The sequence below is a fragment of the Leucoraja erinacea genome, chromosome 2 (genome assembly GCF_028641065.1).
Source record: "Leucoraja erinacea ecotype New England chromosome 2, Leri_hhj_1, whole genome shotgun sequence".
NCBI lineage: Eukaryota > Metazoa > Chordata > Chondrichthyes > Rajiformes > Rajidae > Leucoraja > Leucoraja erinaceus.
Window position 1 is genome coordinate 118,122,479 of NC_073378.1, and position 22,826 is coordinate 118,145,304.

The 22,826-nt window shown below is 42.9% G+C and overlaps 1 protein-coding gene across 1 annotated transcript in view; it reads right to left on the minus strand.

The window, feature by feature from the left end:
- The window catches only part of ptprn2 (protein tyrosine phosphatase receptor type N2), a 724,318-nt gene that overhangs the window by 98,647 nt on the left and 602,845 nt on the right, over positions 1–22,826 (minus strand). Inside the window, exon 13 of the mRNA XM_055664540.1 lies at positions 11,211–11,429. Coding sequence (XP_055520515.1) covers positions 11,211–11,429 — 219 coding nt within the window. The remainder of the gene's footprint in view (positions 1–11,210; positions 11,430–22,826) is intronic.

Genomic DNA, 22,826 nt, shown 5'->3' on the forward strand with positions numbered 1-22,826 from the left:
ACGAGGGAACCAGGAATTCCTTGCTGGAGATGGTCACAACACAGTTCATTGGATTTTTGTTTTAGTTACAGCGTTGAAACAGGCCCTTCGGCCCACCGAGTCCAGGTTGACTATTGATCACCCATTCACACTAGTTCTATGTTATCCATTTTTCCTCATTCACTACACAAGAGGGGCGACTTACGGAGGCCAATTAACCTACAAACCCGCATGTCTTTGGCATGTAGGAGGAAACTGGAGCACCCGAAGGAAACCCACGCAGTCACAGGGAGAATGTGCAAACTCTACACATTCGCCACCTGACGTCAGGATGGAGCCCGGTCTCCAGTGCTGTGAGGCAGCAGCTCTATTGACCGTGCCACGGTGCTGCCCATTTATGGAGGAAAATTAAATAAATATTTGTATTCAGAGGAAAGCACCTAGCTCTGGGGAGGATGTGGAGGCAGTAAGATAGCTCCCTACTGTGTGATTACAGCACAAGGTAGACACAACGGGATGAACAGCCTTGATTAATGCTGCAACTTTCTCAAATTCGAACATGCACATCAGTCGGCACAGTGGCGCAGCAGTAGTGCTGCTGCCTTACAGCGCCAGAGACCGGGTTCGATCCTGACCTTGGGTGCTGTCTGTACGGAATTTGTATGGTCTCCCCATGACCATGTGGCATCCAAAGTTGGTGATGTAGATCAGTCAATACCAAATGTACTAGAGCTCCGCTCTATGATCTTTGGTCAGTACTAGTTGACCTGATCCATGTCATGTTTTACTGCATACCATTGCACACTCAAACCAGGTAGCTGATTGAGTGTGCAGTGGCATGCAGTAAACCATGACATGGATCATTGATGGTCAACTATTACTGACTGATCTACAGGTGAATTCAAGTTTCATTCCAAAGGCTTAATCATGTGATCAGAGATGATAGTCCCCGCAGAGTACTGATGGAAACCTTGCACCATCTTTTTAAAGAAGTTAAATGAGGGCTCACTATCTCATCAGAAGTGAAGTTAAAAGATCTGATAGAACGGCTGGAGAGCGTTTACCCTCAACAAATAAGGGGGGCACGGTGGTGCAGCAGTAGAGTTGCTGCCTCACATCGCCAGATACCCAGGTTCGATCCTGACTTCGGGTGCTGTCAGTACGGAGTTTGTACGTTCTCCCTGTGCCCGTGTGGGTTTTCTCCGGGTGCTCCGGTTTACTCCCACACTCCAATGACGTGCAGGTTTGTAGGTTAATTGACTTCTGTAAATTGTCCCTCGTGTGTCGGATTGAACTAGTTTATGGGGTGATCGCTGGTCGGTGCGGACTCAGTGGGTCGAAGGGCCTCTTTCTAAGCTGTGCCTCTAAATGAAACGAAATGAAACTAAACAAAACTACCCTGGAGATAGAAGAGCATATCTGCCGGCCCTTCTATTGATATCTAAGTTGTCTCGCAAGGAAACATGAGATAGAAAGCACAGAAAAACAGAATATGTTTTTAAATGATGTAATACTAGTAAATATCAAACAAAAATGTTGGAAAATACCCAGCAGGTCACACTGCATCTGTGGGAAGAAAAACACAGCTAATGTTTCAGGTTGAAGACCTCTGTCAGAACGGGGAAGCTTGTTTTGTTGCAGGGAAGGTGGGGGAGGGTTGGGGGACATCTCTGATAGACTAAGCTATGTGCAACGTGATCTGGTTAATGAGAGATTTCAGTAAGGGTGTCTGGTCAATGAGTGATCTTTTGATTTTCACTTACTTAAAATACCAGTAAATGTTTAGGTTTAGGTTCATTATCATCAGGTATCGTGAAAAGCTTTGTTTTGCACGCTGTCTATGACACTGTGATTCTATCCAATCATATCAGAAAACACTACACATAAACACATTCAATCCAATCTCATGTACAATAGCTAGATCGAAGGGAAAGACAGAGTGTAGAATGTAGTTCTCAACATTGTAGCATTCCAGAGACAAAGTCTAAAGTCTGCAGTGAGATGGAGGAGAATCGGGACTAATGGAAGGACTGTTCAAAAGCCTGATAACAGAACGGAAAAGCTGTTCCTGAGTCATACAGAGAGATATTACTTTGGTAATTCACAAATCATGGGAAGTAAATAAAGTAGAAAGAAATAGGAAGCAGAAAGGAGGTCATCAGCGGGTCAGGCAGCATCTCTGGAGTAAAGGAATAGGTGACGTTTCGGGTTGAGACCCTTCATCAGGCTGATGAAAGGCCTCGATCCGAAACGTCATCTATTCCTTTTCTCCAGGGATGCTGCTTAACCCACTGAGTTACTCCAGCAAATGTCTATCTTTGGTGTACTTCTTAAAACAGAAAGGTGGCCATGTTGTGTATTGTCTTTATTGCACAAGTCGTGGAATACAAAAGGAAGAAGACTGCTGCAAATGCACAGGGCTTCAGCGAAGTAACATCTGCAGTACTGTGTACAGTAATAAAAAGGAACTGCAGATGCTGGTTTATACCAATGATAGACACAAAATGTTGTAGTAACTCAGCAGGTAAGGCAGCATCTCTGGATAGGTGACCTCCTTGCCTGCCCTGGTTTGCCCTGGTTCCTCTTCGCTTGCAGTTTTTCCCTCCATTCTTCCTACTACAATTAGTCTGAAGAAGGATCTCAACCCGAAACGTCACCTATCCATCTTCGCCAGAGAAGCTGTCTGACCCACTGATTCACTCCAGCACTTTTTGTCTATCTTCCATACTATCTACAACTTTAGTCTCCGTCCCCTGGGTAAGACATATTTGCTTTACTGTCGGCGATGCGAAGATTCATCAGAATGATCACTGATTCATGAGGGTATGAGGAGAGAATGAGTTGTTTGACTGAGGAAGAGTGTAGAAGGCCATCAGGTGATCTAACTGAGCCATATTCAGAAGGTGATAGACAGATGGATGGTGAGAGGCGGCTTGCGCAGGCTGGAGGGGTCTGGAGTTGGGATCACGGTCAGAGGACAAAGGGTCAGCCATTTTGGTGTGAGCGGCCTCTCACTATCTATCTGCCAATTGCTCTCTGAATCATGTATGACTCAATAGGTCACCTATCTTCCGCACTCCAATAGCATTTGGTATATTATACAGCAGTGAAACTGCAAAGGGTTGCAGGAAACCTGTAACTCATGTGACTGTATTATTTTGAAGATGCAACTGACAGTTACTTGATAAAGGGAATCAAGAATTGCGGGCAGCACGGTGGCGCAGCGGTAGAGTTGCAACGTTACAGCGTCAGAGACCCAGGTTCGATCCTGATTACGGGTGTTGTCTGTCTGAAGTTTGTACGTTCTCCCTATGACCTGCGTCGGTTTTCCACAGATGCCCCGGTTTCCTCCCACCCTCCAAACACGAACATGTTTGTAAGTTAATTGACTTCAGTAAAGATTGTAAATTGTCCCTAGTGTGTAGGACAGTGCTAGTGTACAGGGATCGCTGGCCAGCACGGACTCGGTGGGCCGAAGGGCCTGTTTTCATGCTGTATCTCTAAAACTAAAACTAAAACGAGGGCGCAAGGCATAGGACCAACCACATATTTTAGTTAACGGCAGAACTGGCTTAAGCTGGCTATCACCCCCAGTGCTATTTTTAAGTTACAAAGGATGTTAGACTTTCCTTCAATAGTTCAATGGTTCAAGGCAGTCACAGTGGCGCAGCGGTAGAGTTGCTGCCTTACAGCTGCCTTACAGCAAAATCCGGGTTCAATCCCGACTATGGGTGCTGTCTGTACGGAGTTTGTACGTTCTCACCGAGACCTGCTTGGGTTTTCTCTGAGATCTTCGGTTTCCCCCCACATTCCAAAGAAATTCAAATGACGTACAGGTTTGTAGGTTAGTTAATTGGCTTGATAAATGTATAAAGAAAATTGTCCACTATAAAATTGTCCAACTTCCAGTATAATCCCTGGTGGATTCTTCGGAAGGTACAAGGGACAAGGTACAATACAATGGTGCTTTTATTGTCACTTGTGCGAGGTGCAAACACAGAGTGAAATTCTTTTCTTACAACCAGTCCAGTAGAGTAATGCCGAACCCAACCACATCCCAATTTAGCAAATTGTACAGATATTGTTCACTGATCCCGTGAACAAGAGTCGCCATGTTTTGGCGCCATTTTCAAAGTCCAGTCTGAGCACGAGTTTTTATGAGTGGCCACTGATCCAGGGAAGCTACTGCACAGAGTAAAATGAAACTGTGTCACTCCACATTCACAGGCCCGATTCTGTGAAGGGGAGAGAATGGGTTCATCGCTTTAAACCAGCATCTGCAGTTCCTTCCTACAACAAATGGTATTGTAGGATAGTTGCAGGATATCAAAAGCAAAACTTCGAGACACAACTATTTCCTTTATCAGCCAATTATAGATTGCGTACTTCTCAACCTACTTTATTTCAGGGCTGACACTCCGAGTGCACAATTGGGTTTGCAATTTAATTTGCACTCTGTGTGGTTTTTACTTTTAAAATCCCACCTCCCATCACGCAACCTCCCATTCCCCCCTCCCCCTCCCCCCGGTTTTGTCTGTGCCATCTTTCCCAGTGGCTACAGAGTCACACAGAGCTTCAAGGCTCCCTGTCTGTTCTGGTGTCTTCCTGTCCAGTGTCCATTGTATCCACCATGAGATGGGCAGTGAACGCCCACGCTGCCAAGCGATGTTTGACAGGCGAGTCTGATCCCGTCCACAAACACAATCTTTCCAGCAGAGGTTGCTGAATAGATATTGAGATCAAGAAACCTGGCTGACCTTCCCCATCACCAGCCTAGAAACGCCATGGTCTATTGCTCTCTTGAATATTCATTTCCTTTGTCCAGATGAGGTTCTGCTGCTTGGTTCAAATCAGGTTCGCGAGACTGTGATCTTCAAAGTCTGAGCAGTGGATTTATTGACGGGACCGTGGTCAGAACTCCCCACCAAGGCCACTCACCTCCAGTTCTTCATTATTTTCTCACTCCTGAAGAGTTACGACCAGTGTGCTCAAACTAAATCAAAGTAACGCTCTGCCTTATCCTCCCCTGAAACTGAATTTGCTGTGGCAGAGGACAACTTACAACACTGAAACTGAAACTGAATTTGCTGGGACTTGAGGACAACTCCAACACTTTAATTTCATGTTTCATGTATCTCGTCAATTTCATGTTTCATGTAACTTCTTGTGTTTTATGGCAGACCAACTTCTCTCCTGGGATAAATAAAGTTCTATCGTATCGAATCATAGGACGCGGGATAGCAGTCAAGATCCTTTATACTTTCAAATCTAGCAATAATTAACAGTTAATTTATTGCATGATAGTTTTTACAAAAACTACAGACTCAAGAACAGCTTCTTCCCCTCTCTTATCAGGCTTCTGAAAGGTCCTTTCATAAACTAGGGTACAGCCTGGTTCACCTGGACTCTATTGCGGCCATTGAACTAGTCTCTGGAACTGGTGCACTATACAGCTGAGAACTATATTCTGCACTCTGTATATTTTTCTTTGATCTACAGGGACAGTTTCTTCCCAGCTGTTATCAGGCAACTGAATCATCCTATCACAACCAGAGAGTAGTGCTGAATTACTATCTACCTCTTTGGTGACCCTCGGACTATCCTTGATCGGACTAGGCTGGCTTTATCTTGCACTAAATGTTAAATGGCTTTATTGTAATAATGTACTGTCTTTCTGCTGACTGGATAGCACGCAACAAAAGCTTTTCACTGCACCTCGGTACACGTGACAATAAGCTAAACTGAACTGATCTATTGTCTTTGGGTTGATTGTATTTTTAAATACTATGATCTAATTTGACTGGATAGTGCTGGATATGTTTTTTTCACCATACCTCGGGTACACGTGACCATAGTAAACCTAATAATTAACTTAAATAATTAACCTTTCTTTTAATGTCAAGCCATGGATGTGTTCAGAAAGTGATGAAAAGTCACTGACAAGAAACATTAACTATTTCTCTTTGCAGAATATCATCTACAAGTTTGTTCTTTTTAATTCCAGACATCCAGCGATCTGTGGCATTTTGCTTTAGTGTGAATCTAAAACCATCTTGACATTAGATGCTTTTTAATTCCAATTTCCTCCCCTCGTCTCAAATTAGCAGGCACTGTTCTGAAAGTTCAGCTGTAATGATATACAGTGGTAGTAGCCCTGGTGTGTATTGTCAGCCATGATTTGCCTGACCCATCCACAGGATCGGACGTTTATTTCTTGCAGTGCAGGAAGGTAAGGGGTGATCTTATAGAGGTGTACAAAATCATGAGGTGAATAGTTCAGGTGAATGCACAGAGTCTTTTACCCGGGATAGGAGAATCAAAAACCAGAGGATATAGGTTTAAGGAGGGGCCAAACTAAACAGGAACCTGAGGGGCAACTTTTTCACTATCAGGGTGGTTGGAATATGTAACGAACTGCCAGAGGAGGTAGTTGAGGCAGGTACTGTAAAGGCATTTAAAGGGCACTAGGACAGGTACATGAATAGGACAGGTACAGCGGGATATGGGCCAAACGCGTGGGAAATGGGGCTAGCTTAGATCTTGGTCGGCATGGACGAGTTGGGCTGCATGACTCCGTGACTATATGTCCATTTATCATGTGCGGATATGGACAGTGCATAGTGTTAGGTTGCATCACTGACGTTGGTCCTGTGTTCACCTACTACCTATTGTTCCAGCAGCAGGCATAGATCATTCAGGGCCAGCAAGGCTTCCCCTTGCCATGGTCACTTGTGGCATCCTAATTACTTCTACCACTGAGATCAGCTCATTGAGTCAGTCACAGACCAAATTAGCATTCTACTGCTCTGTCTGGCTCAATACTGTATGAAGTAATGCATATCCAACACAAATGCAACCTTGACATAAGAAGAAACAGCCTCAGCTTGCATTAGCTGATTAGCCCGTTTGCTCCAGTAATAAATAGGTTTAAGGTGAGACTGGAAAGATTTAATAGGAAGCTGGCGGGCAACGTTTTCGCGCAGAGGGTGGTGGGTATACGGAACGAGCTGCCAGACGAGATAGTGGAGGCAGGTACCATCACAACATTAAAAAGACATCTGAACAGGTACATGGATAGGAAAGGTTTAGAAGGATATAGGCCAAACACAGGTAGGTGTAAACTAGCGGAGACGAGGCATCTTGGTTGGCATGGGCAAGTCGGGCCGAAGGGCTTGCTGTATGACTCCATGAGATGAATAGATCGGATGAATTAACAGAGTCGTTTACCCAGGAGAGGAGAATGAAAAACCAGAAGACGTGGGTGTAAGGTGAGAGGGATAACATTTAATAGGGGCCTGAGGGGCACCCTTGGAGTTTTAATAGCTGAGTTATTGCTGAGGATCACTGAATGTCAGTTCTTGGTATATCATTGCATTGATAATCACTAGCTAATGAGAGGAACGGAAGATGTTGCGGATGCAAAGAAGATATTCTATTTTACTAGCTCCAGCATTTCCTCTTCCCTCTGCCAATGTCTTTGAAAGCCATCCCCTCAGCCCCTTCCACAGCCCAGTCAACCATTTCCGTTCACCTATGGCTGTCATTTATCCAATAAATAAAAGATTTGCTTCCTTATTAACTCAACTTGAGCTCATTATAAAATCAATATGGATTTAACTGTCAAATCCTCAGGAGAAAAGGCAGTAAGGTCACATGTAGAAACTTAAACAAATCTAACATGGAGAAACAATGTTTAATTAATAATTCAATTGATGAAGGCAGACACTGTATACTATAGAAATTTTCATGATAAAAATCAGAGCATGTATGTCTAGGGTATGTTTAAATGACGTGGAAATCTGAGACATATCTTGGTCCATATTTTAAAATGTCTCTATTAAACACAGCGACACTTAAAATACACGTTTTAACCAAATGAAAATAATCTTGCAACATCATTATTTGCCTCAGCCTTTCCTTTCAATGTATCATCCTGACTAGTCTGAAGAAGGGTCTCGGCCTGAAACATCACCCATTCATTCTCTCCAGAGATGCTGCCTGTCCCGCTGAGTTACTCCAGCTTTTTGTGTCTATCTTCGGTTTAACCAGCATCTGCGGTTCCTTCCTGCACATCTAATGGTACAGTTCTTTTTTAAAAACCGAGCACTCATGCAGGTTTTCAGCAACTTACTCTGAAGTTGGATGACTACATCGAGCAGACACAGCCGTCTCCATAAACGGGTAGCGGCTGCTTTATCAAACCCAGTCTGTCCTTTCACAGGCTGCGTTCACGGCTTGGAGCTTTCTCACACTTGATGTGTGGAATGATGGCATGCTTATGAACATGAGCCCTTCTTATGGTTGAATTATCAGGTACTCACAGAGTATCTCTCGTATCCTAAGTGAGGAACCGTTGTCTGCATAGCTAACGATTCGTGGTTTTCATGTTGGTGCGATGTGCAGGAAGGAGTATTATTGCTGTTGTCTACACCTGAGAAACCAAGCTGATGCAAGAACCCCTGTGTAAGAAAAAGATGTAGCATTGCCCATAGCCTGTGGTGATTGCCAATATAAATGATAAATTGCTCTACACCAGCTTATAACTACATTCAAATTCCTGGTGATCCGCGGTATTATGGGAAATAAAAAGATTAATGGATATTAAGATATTTTGCTCCTTTCTCAAGCCCCATTCCAAATAACCAGTTCTCGTTCATTGATTTGAATGGGAAGATGAGGGAATTTAAACCACTTAAGATCCTTCCCATTAAATACTGAAATTCCACCAGAGAATCTGTTGAAAAATGTATCGTCTTGGTTCTATTGCATCTTATAATGTTTGTTGATAGCTTTCAAAGAACGTTCTTTTGGATTGATTATTTTCAATATACTGCCCACACTAAGAATGCTACTCCTGGGGTTTTTTTTGTCATATAATTATTTTTTAAATGATCGGACTCATTCTCTTAAAATAGGTTGGTGAACGTAATCGTTCCAATCATATTTCCCAGTAAATGGGAAACGTTGCTCTCTGCTTATCATGGACACTGTGTGTTGGGCAGAATGGAAAGGAGAAGTCTTATCTCAAGAATCAGTTCCTTTTTGTTCCAGCCACTGATTTCTTTGGTTTGGATCCTGTGGGCACGGTCTATTGGTTTGAAGAGCTGGTTTCCCCCCCCCCCCCCCCCCCCCATCCCCGATCACTATGAGCTGTTGTGCTGCTGCAAGCAAGAATTTTGTTCTTCTATTTCCGGGACATATGACAATAAAAAGACTTGTGTAGGAAGGAACTGCAGATGCTGGTTTAAACAGAAGATAGATACAAAATGCTGGAATAACTCAGCGGGTCAGGCAGCATCTCTGGAGAGAAGGAACGGGCGACGTTTTGGGTCAAGACCCTTCTTCAGACAACTCTTGACACACGGAAACGCTTAGCACAAGTCCACGCACAGAAAACGTAACCAATACAAAGACGTGCAGGTTTGTAGATGAATTGGCTTCTGTAAATTTCCCCCTAGTGTGTAGTATGCGAAAGTGGAATAACATCGAACTAGTGTATGGCTGGTCATAAGCTCACAAGTTCTAGGAGCAGAATTAGACCACTCAGCCCATCAGGTTTACTCCGCTATTTAATCATGGCTGATCTATCTTTCCCTTTCCATCCCGATCGATGGTCGGCATGGACTCGGCGGGCCGAAGGGTCTGTTTCCATGCTGTCTCACTAAACTAAACTAATCAATTGTACATTCTTGGCTTACTCTTTCAAAAACGTGATGGCCTTTGTGCTTTTCTGATTCACTTCTGTGACACCACAGGCAAGACTTAATTTTGACTATTTTTGATTTGATTTAGGTGATTTTCTGCAAAACGTCAGCACTCTGCAATCCTATGGTGAAGACCTGCCTTGTAATGCGGTTTGGACAGGCGACCTTAAAATGCCATCTGCTGTACAGTCCGGTAAACCAGAGACAGAGACCTCCGCCTACCTCCCTTCCCGTGTCAGGAATCTGATCCCTGCAATTAAATAATCCAACAAAAGTTAGCCCTGAATATAATCTAATAATGGAAGAGTTTCCGCAACAACATTACCATTTAGTTTCATGTTTCCACTTTATGGGTGTTAATATTTGAACTTGAGGGATTTTTATTTTTAAGTTGCGTTAGAAGGGGGTAGGTGCTCAGGTTTACTGTTGATATCAGAGGGGCAGTGCACAAGGGAGTGGTAACTAGTTCTGCTACCTGACCTCCTGTTCCTCTAACCTGTCCCTCAATCCTGAGCTGGTTTGAAAATATTAAGAGCCAGACAAAAGATGAATGATATTTAAGTTCCATTGCAAATCATGGGCCTGAGGTACAATGGGTAAGTTAATAACAGTCATTTCTTCATCTCTTCCATTTAAGAGCTGCTCTGATTGTGCTGGGGGTGGCAAGGTGGAGCAGTGGTAGAGTTGCTGCAGACCCTGGTTCGATCCTGACTATGGGTGCTGTCTGTGTGGAGTTTGTTCGTTCTCCCTGTAACCCCCGTGGGATTCTAATGTTTGATGCCAGAGCCACTGCACGGTAGTTATTAGGGCCTATACCTTATTTGTGAATGTTAGTTTAATCATGGTCCTCGTGGTCTTGTACATCTCAATAAGGTCACACCTCATCGTCACACTCTCCAATGGAAAAGGCCCCAGATTATCCAATCTCTCCCCATATCACGTCTGCCAGCCCAGGTAACATTCCTGGTGAATCTTGTTTGTAGCATTTCCAACACAATGGCATCCTTCCTGTGGCTTAGTGACCAGAATTGTGCACAGTACTCCAAATGAGGTCTTACCAACAAGTTGTACAGATGTATCACAATGCCCCAACCGGTGTGCTCAGTCGGCTTGCCCATGAAGGCAAGTGCCTCCTGCACCACCCTGTCCACGGGTTTCCTCCCACATTCCAAAGACGCACAGTATTGTAGGTTAATTGGCTTCTGCAAATTGTCCCTAGTATGTAGGGTACTAGTGTACGGGTAATTGCTTGACAGAGTGGACTCGGTGGGCTGAAGGACCGGTCACCACGCTGTATCTCAAAATTAACTAGTCCTGCTACCTCCTGGTTCCTCTAACCTGCCCCTCAGTCCTGAGGTGGTCTGAAAACAATAAAAGCCAGACAAAAGCCGAATGTTATTTAAGTTCTGTTGCAAAACGATTGCCATGAGACACAATGCATGAGGGAATAACAGTCATTTCTTCCATCTAAAGGTGGGTTAAGAGTCAGGCATGACTGCTCAGTCCCCAAGTAAAAATAATCATTACCTGGTAGGCGTTGGTGGCATCCGAGCTGACCGTGGCATCATGTCCCAGCGCGCTCAACTTCTCCTTCAGCTTGTGGTGAGAACGATGCCTCAGGCAATAGATGATCCCTGATGCAATAAGTACCCCGATGATGCAGACGATGGAGATAATCGTTAAGACAATAAACTTGGTCGAGTCCTCCTCGTTGGCCCAGTGGGGGGATGCACGCAGCTTGCTCTTCTGTAGTGAGGAGGGGGGGGGGGGCAGAGTGACGGGGGGGAGGGGGGGGAGGTGGAAATGAGAGGGAGCGGAGGGGGGTTGGGAGGATGGATAAAGAGAAGTAGGTTAAAAAAAATACACGTCATTTGCAGAACAATCCTAAGATCAGTGGGGTGTGATGTTTGTTCCGATAAAAGATTGCATTGGCCACATTCAGGTTTATTCCTTTCCATTGCAATTCGTCCTTGTCAACATTAATCATTAGTTATATTAATAACAATTTAAAAAGAAGCAATACAAAAAGAAAACAATTTGCTTGCTATTGCCGACAGAAATTAATTTAAACCCATGCACGGTAGTTGCAAGATGGGGAACAATTAAGACTCTTTCTAGTACCCATTTTCACTTGGTTACAAATGGATTTTTTAATTTAACTCCTGAAAGCTTAGCCAACCTATTCATTATCACTACTATTCTGCTAGTAATTTTCTGCTTGCATTCATGCAGCCAACTTCTAATTTATGCTTGTAAGCAATGTATAGAGAACTGGTTCAAGCCCAGTCCATTTTAGTTCCTTTCACCAGAAAGGCCACGGAGCAATTATCAGTAGGCTCGGCAGTTGGAGCTTGTCTCTAATTAGCCTCTTGCCTTCAGTCCATGGGATTAGCTGTCGCTGCCACTGAGGCACAAGTTAATGGGAAGCTCACGTTGAATAAAGGCTCCAAGATCTTCCTGCTTTGACTACACACCACAGAGAAGGATATTGAGGCGTGGTGACCTCCAGGAGGTGAATTGGCAGCAGCCTCATGCTAAGCCATGCAAAAATGTTTTTTTTCCCCCCTTGAATGTATCTGTTCTTGAAATCTCCCTTCCCCGGCGTCATTGCATATATATTTAATAAAAATCTTTATTCTTGGCTGGTCGATGAGGAGCAGAGCTACCCCTTAAACGAAGACCCCCAAACATATTTTATACTTTTCACTTCCAGTGTTTGTTTTAACTTAGAAAAGATTTTGGGGATAGAAGTTTGTCTCAGTGCTGGGCAAACGAAACGGGCCCAGCATCAAATATTTAATTGCTGGTCTAGTTAGTATTCAGTAGAAATTAAATATGAGGTGCTGTGCATGATGGGCTAGTCCACTTGATACTGCCTGCTTGACACTGTCACCTGAGAATAATTTCTGTCCTGTTAAGTTCAATGATACCGATGATAAAAATAAGAAGAAACCGTTTCTCCTGGTAAATGCGTGAACATTTCAAAGAATTTTGTTCCTTTAATAGATTTGCTTGGTTGACTTACATTCATCTGAAACAGCAAAATGAGAGTGATAAAAGCCCTGAATTAGCGCTGTCAATCTTTCCCTTTGAGCAACCTTCGCATGATTCTCAATAAGGCTGAATGTTTAAAATGTTGGGGGGGGGGGGAGGGTTGAGTGGTGGGTGGGGAGAGGATCTTTTTTTTGTGTGTGCGGCTGTTTCAAACGATTTTGCATCAAGCAAGGATGGAGTTTAATTAGCTATTCTTGCACGGGACGTACAAAGGGGAAAGAAAATCGCCAAGCGCTTTAATTTTAAGTGCAATTAGAAGAAGAGAAACAACATAAATATGTCCATGCAATCTGGAATGGGCTGCAATCCCTTTATTAACATCACATGGAAATTCATGGAAGGTATTTCCTTAGTTAATAACATCTTGCTTCTCTTTTGAAAACTAGATATGAAATATTCTTCACGTCCTGACTGTTCTGTGATTAAAGAATTTTGGAACACCATGTAAGGTGAAGAAGGGGCATGTTTCAGTGTATCATCTGCTGACTCAAGTCAATTATTTTATTCTTCAACATTTTGAAATTGTGATCGGAAAATGATTTGATCTTCCAGAAATAAAAAAACATACCAGAAAAGATGGTTTTCCCCTACTTTGTCATGTAATACTGCACACATGTGTGGAAGGGTGTGTGTGCAAGTATGTTTTATGCGTGGCACACACTACTAAGACCAGTTGAATACCATTTCATGAATGATCAAGTGCACTATACAATAGTCTACATCAATCCAGCTCGTGAAGGAACATTATGATCAACATAAAATGGGCTGAATTTCCACCCAATTTTTTTCATGGCTTCATTTGTTTTTGCAAAAATGTAAAAAAATGGAAATACATTATTTTTAAAATGGTCTTGGAAATATTAGGAAGAATTAACGAGATTATTTACAGTTGAACCTCAAATAATTTGTCTTAGTGATTTGCAGAACAATATCTCCTGGAAAACCCTGGGCTGCTTGTTATTTTCTCTGAAGCGATAGAGCTTGTGTGCTAAATGTTGAACAGTCACTAAGTTAAGATTTAAACATTAATTCAACTCGGCCGCCAATATTCAAAGATCAGTTTTTGACCTGACATGATCATTTTAACACATCTTTTCAAAATAAAATCCAAGCTTGATGGTTTTTTCTTGTTAAATTTTAAAATAAACTGGATAAGAGGAGATATTGAAATGGCATTTTACTGACTGGATTTAAATGTTAGTGGTAGTCAAGATTTAGTGGTGATCTTCACCCCTGGAGTTGGAAGCTCAATTATCAATGAAATGTTATTTTTAATTCAGTTAAAAGGATTAAAAAGAAGAAATTTTGGGATCGACTAGAACCTCATCATAATGCATAGCAATGCAAATACACGTTTTCTCGTTAAATATTCAAGCAGGAAGTCAATGTTACAGTATAGAAAGAATCTTGTGGAACTGGATCTATAAACTAATGCAAAGATTTAATGCTGCTTAAATGTTGGAAGGAATTTAATGGGGCAGATACGTATAGACCACTTCCTCTGGCATGGAGGGTTATTAATGAGTTGGCTCATCATTTAAAATGAGAGCAAGGCCTGTTAAAGGAGAAATCACGAAGAACTTCTTCACACAAAGGGTAGTGGAATTCACGATTCCTCAGCCTCAGAAAGATGTGGAAGGTGGGGATAATGGTGTTTTAGGACTAAGGGTCACAGACGTGTATGAGCAAGCTATCCAAGGGCATGGGTGGAAGGTTGATAAATGCAGCAGAGGTGCTGTTTAGCTGTGGTCTAAATAAGTAGCATTGCAAACTCAAGGGGAAGACTGGCCTGTTCCTAAAGGTACTCAAGAAGCTTGGTTGCTTCAGGATATCAGGGAACCGCTTGCGATTCATTTATTATCGTGAACCTTGTGTTCAACCAGTCACTTATACCTCAAACATACATGCACGTTTTAGTAAAAAGCAGATTTTGTTCTTTAAGACTTAACATTGTTGCGAAAATAATTTTAGTTGTCTAAAATGTAGCTGTCTAGGCAGCAGGCTAGCAACTTGCATCACCAGCAGTACTAGAGGCCATGCGTTAAATTGATTAATTCTGCAACTTTGGTTTATTTTATCATCTTGGGTGGAAATAATTTTTCCATTTACTTCTGGGCAGATGTGTGATCTCTATTTTGAGATGCTTTCACATATTTAGGCAAAATATGTAGTTCTACTATTTTTTGAGGAGATCAAAAGAGGGTGAATATAAATATATGGACACAACCATTTTCTCGCAGCTCAATATGCTTTAATAAATTAAGTACAACGCATTACTCTTTTTCTATACCAGGGTGGAGCAAATAATTGCAAAGGAAAGCTCCTAAAGCTTTTTTTTTCACCAATCATCATCTCCCCCCATCAATATTTAAACTTTTGTGCTTTTTAAAAAAAAAAGAAAAATATATTAAATGCATTCACTCAAGCAGAAATAATCGTGTATTAACACTTGACATTACAAAATCCTTTCAAAAAGATATTACTAAAACATGAGGCATTGTCATTTAAAACTGCAGGAGAGAAAAAAGCTTTGTGTCTCTGATCACCATTGTCCTGTTATATCTCTGAAAATTGTACTTGCAAATTTATCATTCATTGTAGCCAAAAGGATGGAGTAGTTAATATTTAAACCATCTTCTTCAATACAAATTTGTATTTAATTGACAGTTGCCGAGAGATGCCAAAAATCTGCAAAGTTTATTTTCTTTATTTTCCTTCCTAGTGATCACCTTCCTTATCTCTCCTGTCTCTCAAAATTAAAAAAAACTTTCCGATGTTACCATGGTGCAAAGCAATAGCAGAGAACGCTCTCTGTGTTCTGCTTTTAATTTTGGGCGAGTTTATTCTTTTCTGTCCACCAAACAATGGGATGTCAATTTATCAATCGGAACGGGGTCGGTTTTAATAGTTTTACCTTTTCAGAAAAAAATCTGCCAGGACAAGGGATTTAAAACATTTATTCTCTTGAGTGAGGGTATAAAGGATTACAGAAATCAAAAAGACAAAGGGGTAGAAGGGTTTCTGGAGGTCTGGCTTATTCAAATCACTGAGAAAGGTCATAGCGAAAGGCACAGACCTATTCATATGAAGAGACAGTGATCTTTTTGTGACCTTAACAACGCCGCTCACATCATCTGTAAGTGGAAAAATGACACTATTCCTGACGCTTTTCTTCTTGCTTTATTTTCCAACATTATGAACTTATAAACACGAACAAAGAAAATATTACGGAGGCATCCACGACGCGTTGTGGCGCGAGCTCGTTTTCAACGCACAAAACAAGTCCCCAATTGTGTCAACGTCTCAAGGCTACTTTTAAGATTCTTTTGAAATGCAGTCCCGACCCATACTCCCCACACCAATACCTCCCATCCATGCCAACTGACTGATGCTAAATTGATGGAAGTGAGAGCTCTGGTATCACTAAGCACACAAACGCAATTCACTCGGACCTTCTGCCGTTCAAAGAAAGTTACTGTTACTGAATTGGCACTTTGCAAAAAAAAAAGAAATCATTGTTCAAAAAAAACAAATCAAGGTAATCAAAAAAATATCAACAGCGTAGGGTGCTTGAGATGATTAACCAAAAACCGGGATAACCTGATCATAATATGAAACAAATACCACATACCTGAATTCATTGCTTATAATCTTTCAATTTCAAAGATATTCAGCTGCTATCCTTTTAATGCAAAGAACCAGGGGGGGGGGGGGGGGGGGAGATTTGACCCGAATGCTTCATTTCTTTTTTGCTTCTTGCACTTTCCAGCTTCTGATATTATCGTCCATCATTCATTTTTCACAGGGATGAAGCCAGCAGCTGCCTTGCTTCATTCTGCTGGAGTGCTTGCAGTGGTTTGAACTTCACAAGGAGGAGGAGGAGGAGGAGGAGGTGGGGGAAGCAAAAATAAAAAGGGAAAGCGCAAGATTCTCTCCTGTGGCCTCCCAGTCCTAGGACTGGCCTTGTGTGAGAGGGTGATGGGCTTTTGACCGCTGAGTGGTGGTCTGAGCCCCTCCTTATATTGGCCAGCCCCAAAGCCCCTGTCTACACCACATGTCACATCTACTGGTCGTCATGGTGATGCTTCCACATGTTGCTGACAGTAATTAGATAAGAAGCTTTTCTGTTAATAAACCTTACAGGAGTGTGAATGCGAATGGATATCAATTTTGTCACTCATTTGTAAAGCTGCTTGAGACTTCTGTTTGTATTCCGTTCAATTTTTCTTCCTCCCCCCCCCCCCCCCCCCCCCCCCCCCCCAGTGTTGTTAGCTGCTCGCAAGTCCCCTATGGTGTTTTGTTTTTAAATGTTCCCGTGGCACCATTCATGGGTTTGGCCCGAGACCTGGCCAAAATTTCAGCCTCGGTCTAAATGAACCCTGTTGCAGGACGTGGATCCAGTCAGTCCACGGGCAGAGGTAGGGGTCCGAAGAGGAGAGGTGAATATGGACTACAAAGCATATTGATTAGCTTTGGGTTGGGGTAGGCAAGCTTGCATAAGGCAGCAGCTGCAGCAAAACAGGACAGGGAGAGAAAGGAAGGTTGATGGGGGTAGGGTTGGTGGAGGGGGTGGGGGGTTAGTTGTGAAGAAGAAACCGTGTCAGGCACAGATGACAAATCTTGGGAGGGCTCTTCAGTTTATCTTTCTATTCAATACCACCCCCTCCCCACCACCTCCCTCTGCGTTTCCCCTATTGTTTCCTCCTGTGACAGCTGGAGATGGCAGCCCCGAAGATCCGACAAAACCAGCTCTCTCGCAACGCACCATTCTCGCCGTTTGCGGAAGGGGAATAGCAGCCCCCAGAGAAGGCGCAGTTTAAACCGAGGTGCAAGCGTGGCCTACGGCTTTAATTCTACCAACCCCAAATCAAAACGTCCCTCGGAGAACCCCGAGGTAATTATTCCATCCTTAATCCACTGCCAGTATTAGACTGCAATTGATCTCAACTGCTGGCGTCTTGGCTGATCTTACCAGAACGAGATTTGCTTGATTAATGTGATCGGCCGTCAATAGATGTTTGCAATTGATTGGGATTTTTTTTTTCATTGCAGCCTTCGTCATAATATTTCAGAAGGCAGCTGTGGAGAGGTGAATAAATACCCATTCTCCCTGACAATAAGTAAATACAGCCTGGGCATCGTACTAGCTAGCAAGAAATGCCTCACGGGATGCCTACAGCTCTGAATTCTGCTTGTACCTAATCACCTTTGCCCCGAATCCCACACTTGCTTTCCCCTGACATGTATTCATTTTTAGCACCGTTTATACACCTCCAGGCACATAGTCTTTCGATGACCATGGACATATTGTTCATCTTTTGGTGGCCACTCCAGTCCCCACCAAGCCTTACGCTTCAGTGGAAGGTGATTTCCACTTTGTTGTGGCTTTTGATATTAATGCATAAGAATCAAACGTTTAAAAAAAAAACGGACTGGTGCAGATCACAGTTGGCGTTAGCAGCAAGTGAATATTTAACACATTCATCTCTCCATTATATTGGTGGAGGTGTTAATGAAGGTATTTAAAATAAACGCCTCACAATTGTTAAACACCTACAGCCAATGTTACCCTTAAATACCGCATGTGCCTCGCATCTTGTTGCCCCACTCTATCCCTTTGATCTTACTCATTTGTAAAAGTGACATGAGGCAATTGACTGGCGGTAATAGGAACAACGTCTTAACTGCGCCAACCTTGAAACACATTTGAAACTCAAAGAGGGATTTGGGATGCTCCTTGCTCCCAAGGCTGAGATGCTCGGAGAATAACCTGACCCCCCCCAGACTGCTGGCAACATCTCGGTCCATCGGAGCTTCAGGCGATTTGGTATCTGTTCAACAATCAAAACATTTGAGGAGCAGGGTGCAGCCCAGATTGCTGATACAGGGAACAAACTGCTGGAGTGACTCAGCAGGTCATGCAGCATGCAGAGACAAGGAACTGCGGGTGCTGGTTCATGCCAAAGAAAGACACAAAGTTCCGGAGCAACTCAGCGGGTCAGGCAGCATCTCTGGAGAAAAAGGCTGAGTGACATTTTGGGTCTGGACCCTTCTTCAGACTGAAAATAGGGGGTGAAAAGGGAGGAGCTGGAGGTGAGAAAGCAGCAGGATGAATCATGCCAGCCACAACAGACCTGATGATTCCATTAGTGGGAGAGTCCAGGACTAGAGGTCATAGCCTCAGAATTAAAGGAAGTTCTTTAAGGAAGATGAGGAGACATTTCTTTACTCAGAGGTTGGTGAATCTGTGGAATTATTTGCCACAGAAGGTTGTGGAGGCCAAGTTAATGATATTTTTAAGGCAGAGATAGATAGATTCTTGATTAGGACAGGTGTCAGAGGCAATGGGGAGAAGGCAGGAGAATGGGGTTAAGGGAGAGAGATAGATCAGCCATGATTGAATGGCAGAATAGAATTGATGGGCTGAATTGGCTAATTCTACTCCGGGACCCGAAACGTCACCCATTCCTTCTCTCCAGAGATGCTACCTGCCCTGCTGTGTTACTCCAGCATTTTGTGCCAATGTTATAAGCTACCCAAGCAAAATCTCAGCATCTCTGGAGAACAAGGATCGGTTTGAAGGAAGGCTCCGTCCAGAAACATCACCCATCCATGTTCTCTGGGGATGCTGCCCGACCCGCTGAGTTACTCGAGCACTTTGTGTCCTTTTTGGTTACGGATATATGACATTTGTAGTTGGGACCCTTCCCCTTTCAATGTGGATTTGACAGAGTATGTAGTGAAGTTGAGGTCCACTGCAGGTCTGAGTGAGTGAGGGCTGGAGCTGCAGGAGAGAACGAGGCCCAGCCCGAGGATGAGGATGAGGACAAGGGAGGAATAAATGGGTCTAGTTGAGCTTAGTGTAGTTTAGATGTACAGCATGGTAACCCACCGAGTCCATGCCAACCATAGATCACCCGCTCACACTAGTTGTTCCACTGTACACTAAAGCAATTCACTGAGGCCATTTAACCTACTAACATAAAACATAGAAAATAGGTGCAGGACGAGGCCATTCGGCCCTTCGAGCCAGCACCGCCATTCATTGTGATCGTGGCTGATCATCTCCTATCAATAACCCGTGCCTGCCTTCTCCCCATATCCCTTGACTCCACTAGCCCCTAGAGCTCTATCTAACTCTCTCTTCAATCCATCCAGTGACTTGGCCTCAACTGCCCTCTGTGGCAGGGAATTCCATAAATTCACTAATCTCTGGCTGAAACAGTTTTTTCTCACCTCAGTCTTAAATAACCTCCCCTTTATTCTAAGACTGTGGCCCCTGGTTCTGGACTCGCCCAACATTGGGAACATTTTTTCCTGCATCTAGCTTGTCCAGTCCTTTTATAATTTTATATGTTTCTATAAAATCACCCCTCATCCTTCCAAACTGCAGTGATACTGGGTAATCCCCAGCTTGTTGGGGATGTGGGAGGAAACTGGGTTATACAGAGGAAACCCATATGGTCCCATATGCAAAGTACAAACTCCACACAGATAGCACCCGAGGTCAGGATTGAACCCAGTTCTCTAGGGGTGTGAGACAGCAGCTCTACCCTTGCGGCACCATGCTGCGCTTGTTTTGTTGAAGGAACATACTATCCAGCTTCTCTATGGGATCTTTTACCTTCACTTCTGAGAGGAGATAGAGAGCCATCATTTAACTTCTCTAGAAAGATTGACCAGGGCTCTCATTAGTCCTCTGCAGGGACTATCATCTTTGATTACAAGCTCAAACCTTTGGAATAAAATTTGAACCCACCAACTTCGGATCAACAGGCAAGATAGCTGACCATGTATCACGGCAGACAGTTGAATGGCGGTCTAAATGTCTTCATGCTAAAGAAAAATCTGGTTTAGTTGTAATATTATTTACTGTTGAACAGCGCGCTCCTTGAATAATGGTCAAACGGCACAGCTGTCAACACATGGAGGACATTTATGTGACTGTCCTCTAATAAGGATTTCAATCAAATCAGAAAACTGGCAAGGAAAGAGCGGCTGAAAATCTGGAAACAAAAATAATATCAATTTACCCGACAAATCAAGTTTGCCAATATTCATTGTAGACGGATGAATTCTTCTCAATGGGTAAAGGAAGACAGGTTGGCGAATAAATAAAGTATACATTTCTCAATGTACATTCGTTCTTGTGTTAGAAAAGCCTGAATGTTCGAAAACAGAAATGCTTGGTGACGCAGCAGTAGAGTTGCTGCCTTACTGCGCCAGATATCCGGGTTCAATCCTGACTACGGGTGCTGCCTGGAAGGGTTTGTACGTTCTCCGCGTGGGTTTTCTCTGGGGGCTCCAGTTTTCTCGTAAATTCCAAAGACGTACAGGTTTGTAGGTGAATTGGCTTGGTAAAATTGTCAATTGTACCTAGTGTCTAGGATAGTGCTAGTGTGCAGGGATCACTCTCTGGTGTGGACTCGGTGGGCTGAAGGGCCTGTTTCTACGGTGTATCCATAAACTAAACCACTATGTTCAAATGTAAATAATTTGGTGTACATATAGTGGCTGGTGTACATATGGTGTACATATAGCTGCTAAATTTGTATAAGATAATTACAAGCAATTAAATAAGGGGTGGGAATTAATAAGCTTTGGCTTCTTCCTGCTCCTTTTCGGACACATATGATTTCATTTATTTATAGATATTGTTTATGACACTTTGTAAATATTTTTGTTTTGTTTTTTTTGTATGCTGTTCCACACTTGCTTTTTATTCTTTTATTCTGTTCGAAGTAAATAATAAAATAAATAAATAAATAAATAAATAAAGCAAAATAGCATCAAACGGAGGGACTGTTGGCAACATTTGTTCAAATCTACATTTTATTTAAATTCCATATTGATGTATAAGCATTTACACAATATTGTATTGCCAGATATGGTGATGCTCTATTTGTTACAAGGTCATTGCCTTGATTAAAAAAAGTCCGTGAGCAACCCTATGGAATCAAATTGTGGGGGTCAGAATTACAGCAACAATCAGTTGTGTGTAATGGATTCCTCAATAAACCCAGCGCTGATGTGGCCAGCCCGCTTTTTCATCTCTGACAGTCGTCTTCCTCTTGCAACTTAATCCACCCAGAGCAGAACGTTTTTTGAGTTTCTTTTGACAGCCCTTGGGGACAAGAGCTTGTTCACCTGTAACAAACCTCACTGCTGGCCTAACCGCTATTTAATGAAAAAGGAACACGTACAACGCAACCCTGCGAATGGCAACAAATATCAAAACGCTGTAGTTTAATAGAGGAAAAAAAAACCTGCTCCAGAGTGGGCAGCCAGCGAAGGTGATGTAATCAGATGCAATAACCACCTTGAAGAGACATTCAAACAGACTCTTAAGGAGGCAAAGCACAGAAAAAGATGATCCTTAGTCTAGTTTATTGTCATGTGTACCGAGATACAGTGAAAAGCTTTTGTTGTGTGCTAACCAGTCAGCAGAAAGACAATAATACATGATTACATTCGATCCATTTAGAGTGTACAGATACATGATTAGTACTGGTGTCAGAGGCTTTGGGGAGAGGGCAGGAGAATGGGATTAGGAGGGAGAGATAGATCTGCTGTGATTGAACGGTGGAATAGACTTGATGGGCCGAATGGCATAATTCTACTATTCCTTATGACCTCATGAAAAGGGAATAACGTTTAGTTTCAAAATAAAGCCAGCAAAGCCCGATCAAGGATAGTCCGAGGGTCATCAAAGAGGTACAAGTAAACACTGTAAAGGGAATTAGTCTGTGAAGGGCCTGACGGTAGGGCCACGAGAAGGAAGAGGGGCCGGGTGGGCAGCATGTGGCCACGTGCGGAGCAGGCCTTGATAAGACTGTGAGATTATAAGACTAGGAACATTTGAAACTTGGAAAGGAATTGTGGCAACTCTTTGTGTACTGCCTGGATGAAGTTTGCGGCGAGATTTTACTAGATCGTATGCAAAAACAAAGAATTTCACTGTACCTAGGTACATGTGGTAATAAAATATAATTGATTGATAGTGTAGATTGGTAAACATGGTTTAGTTTAGTTTATTGTCACGTGTACCAAGGTACAGTGAAAAGCTTTTGTTGCGTGCTAACCAGTCAG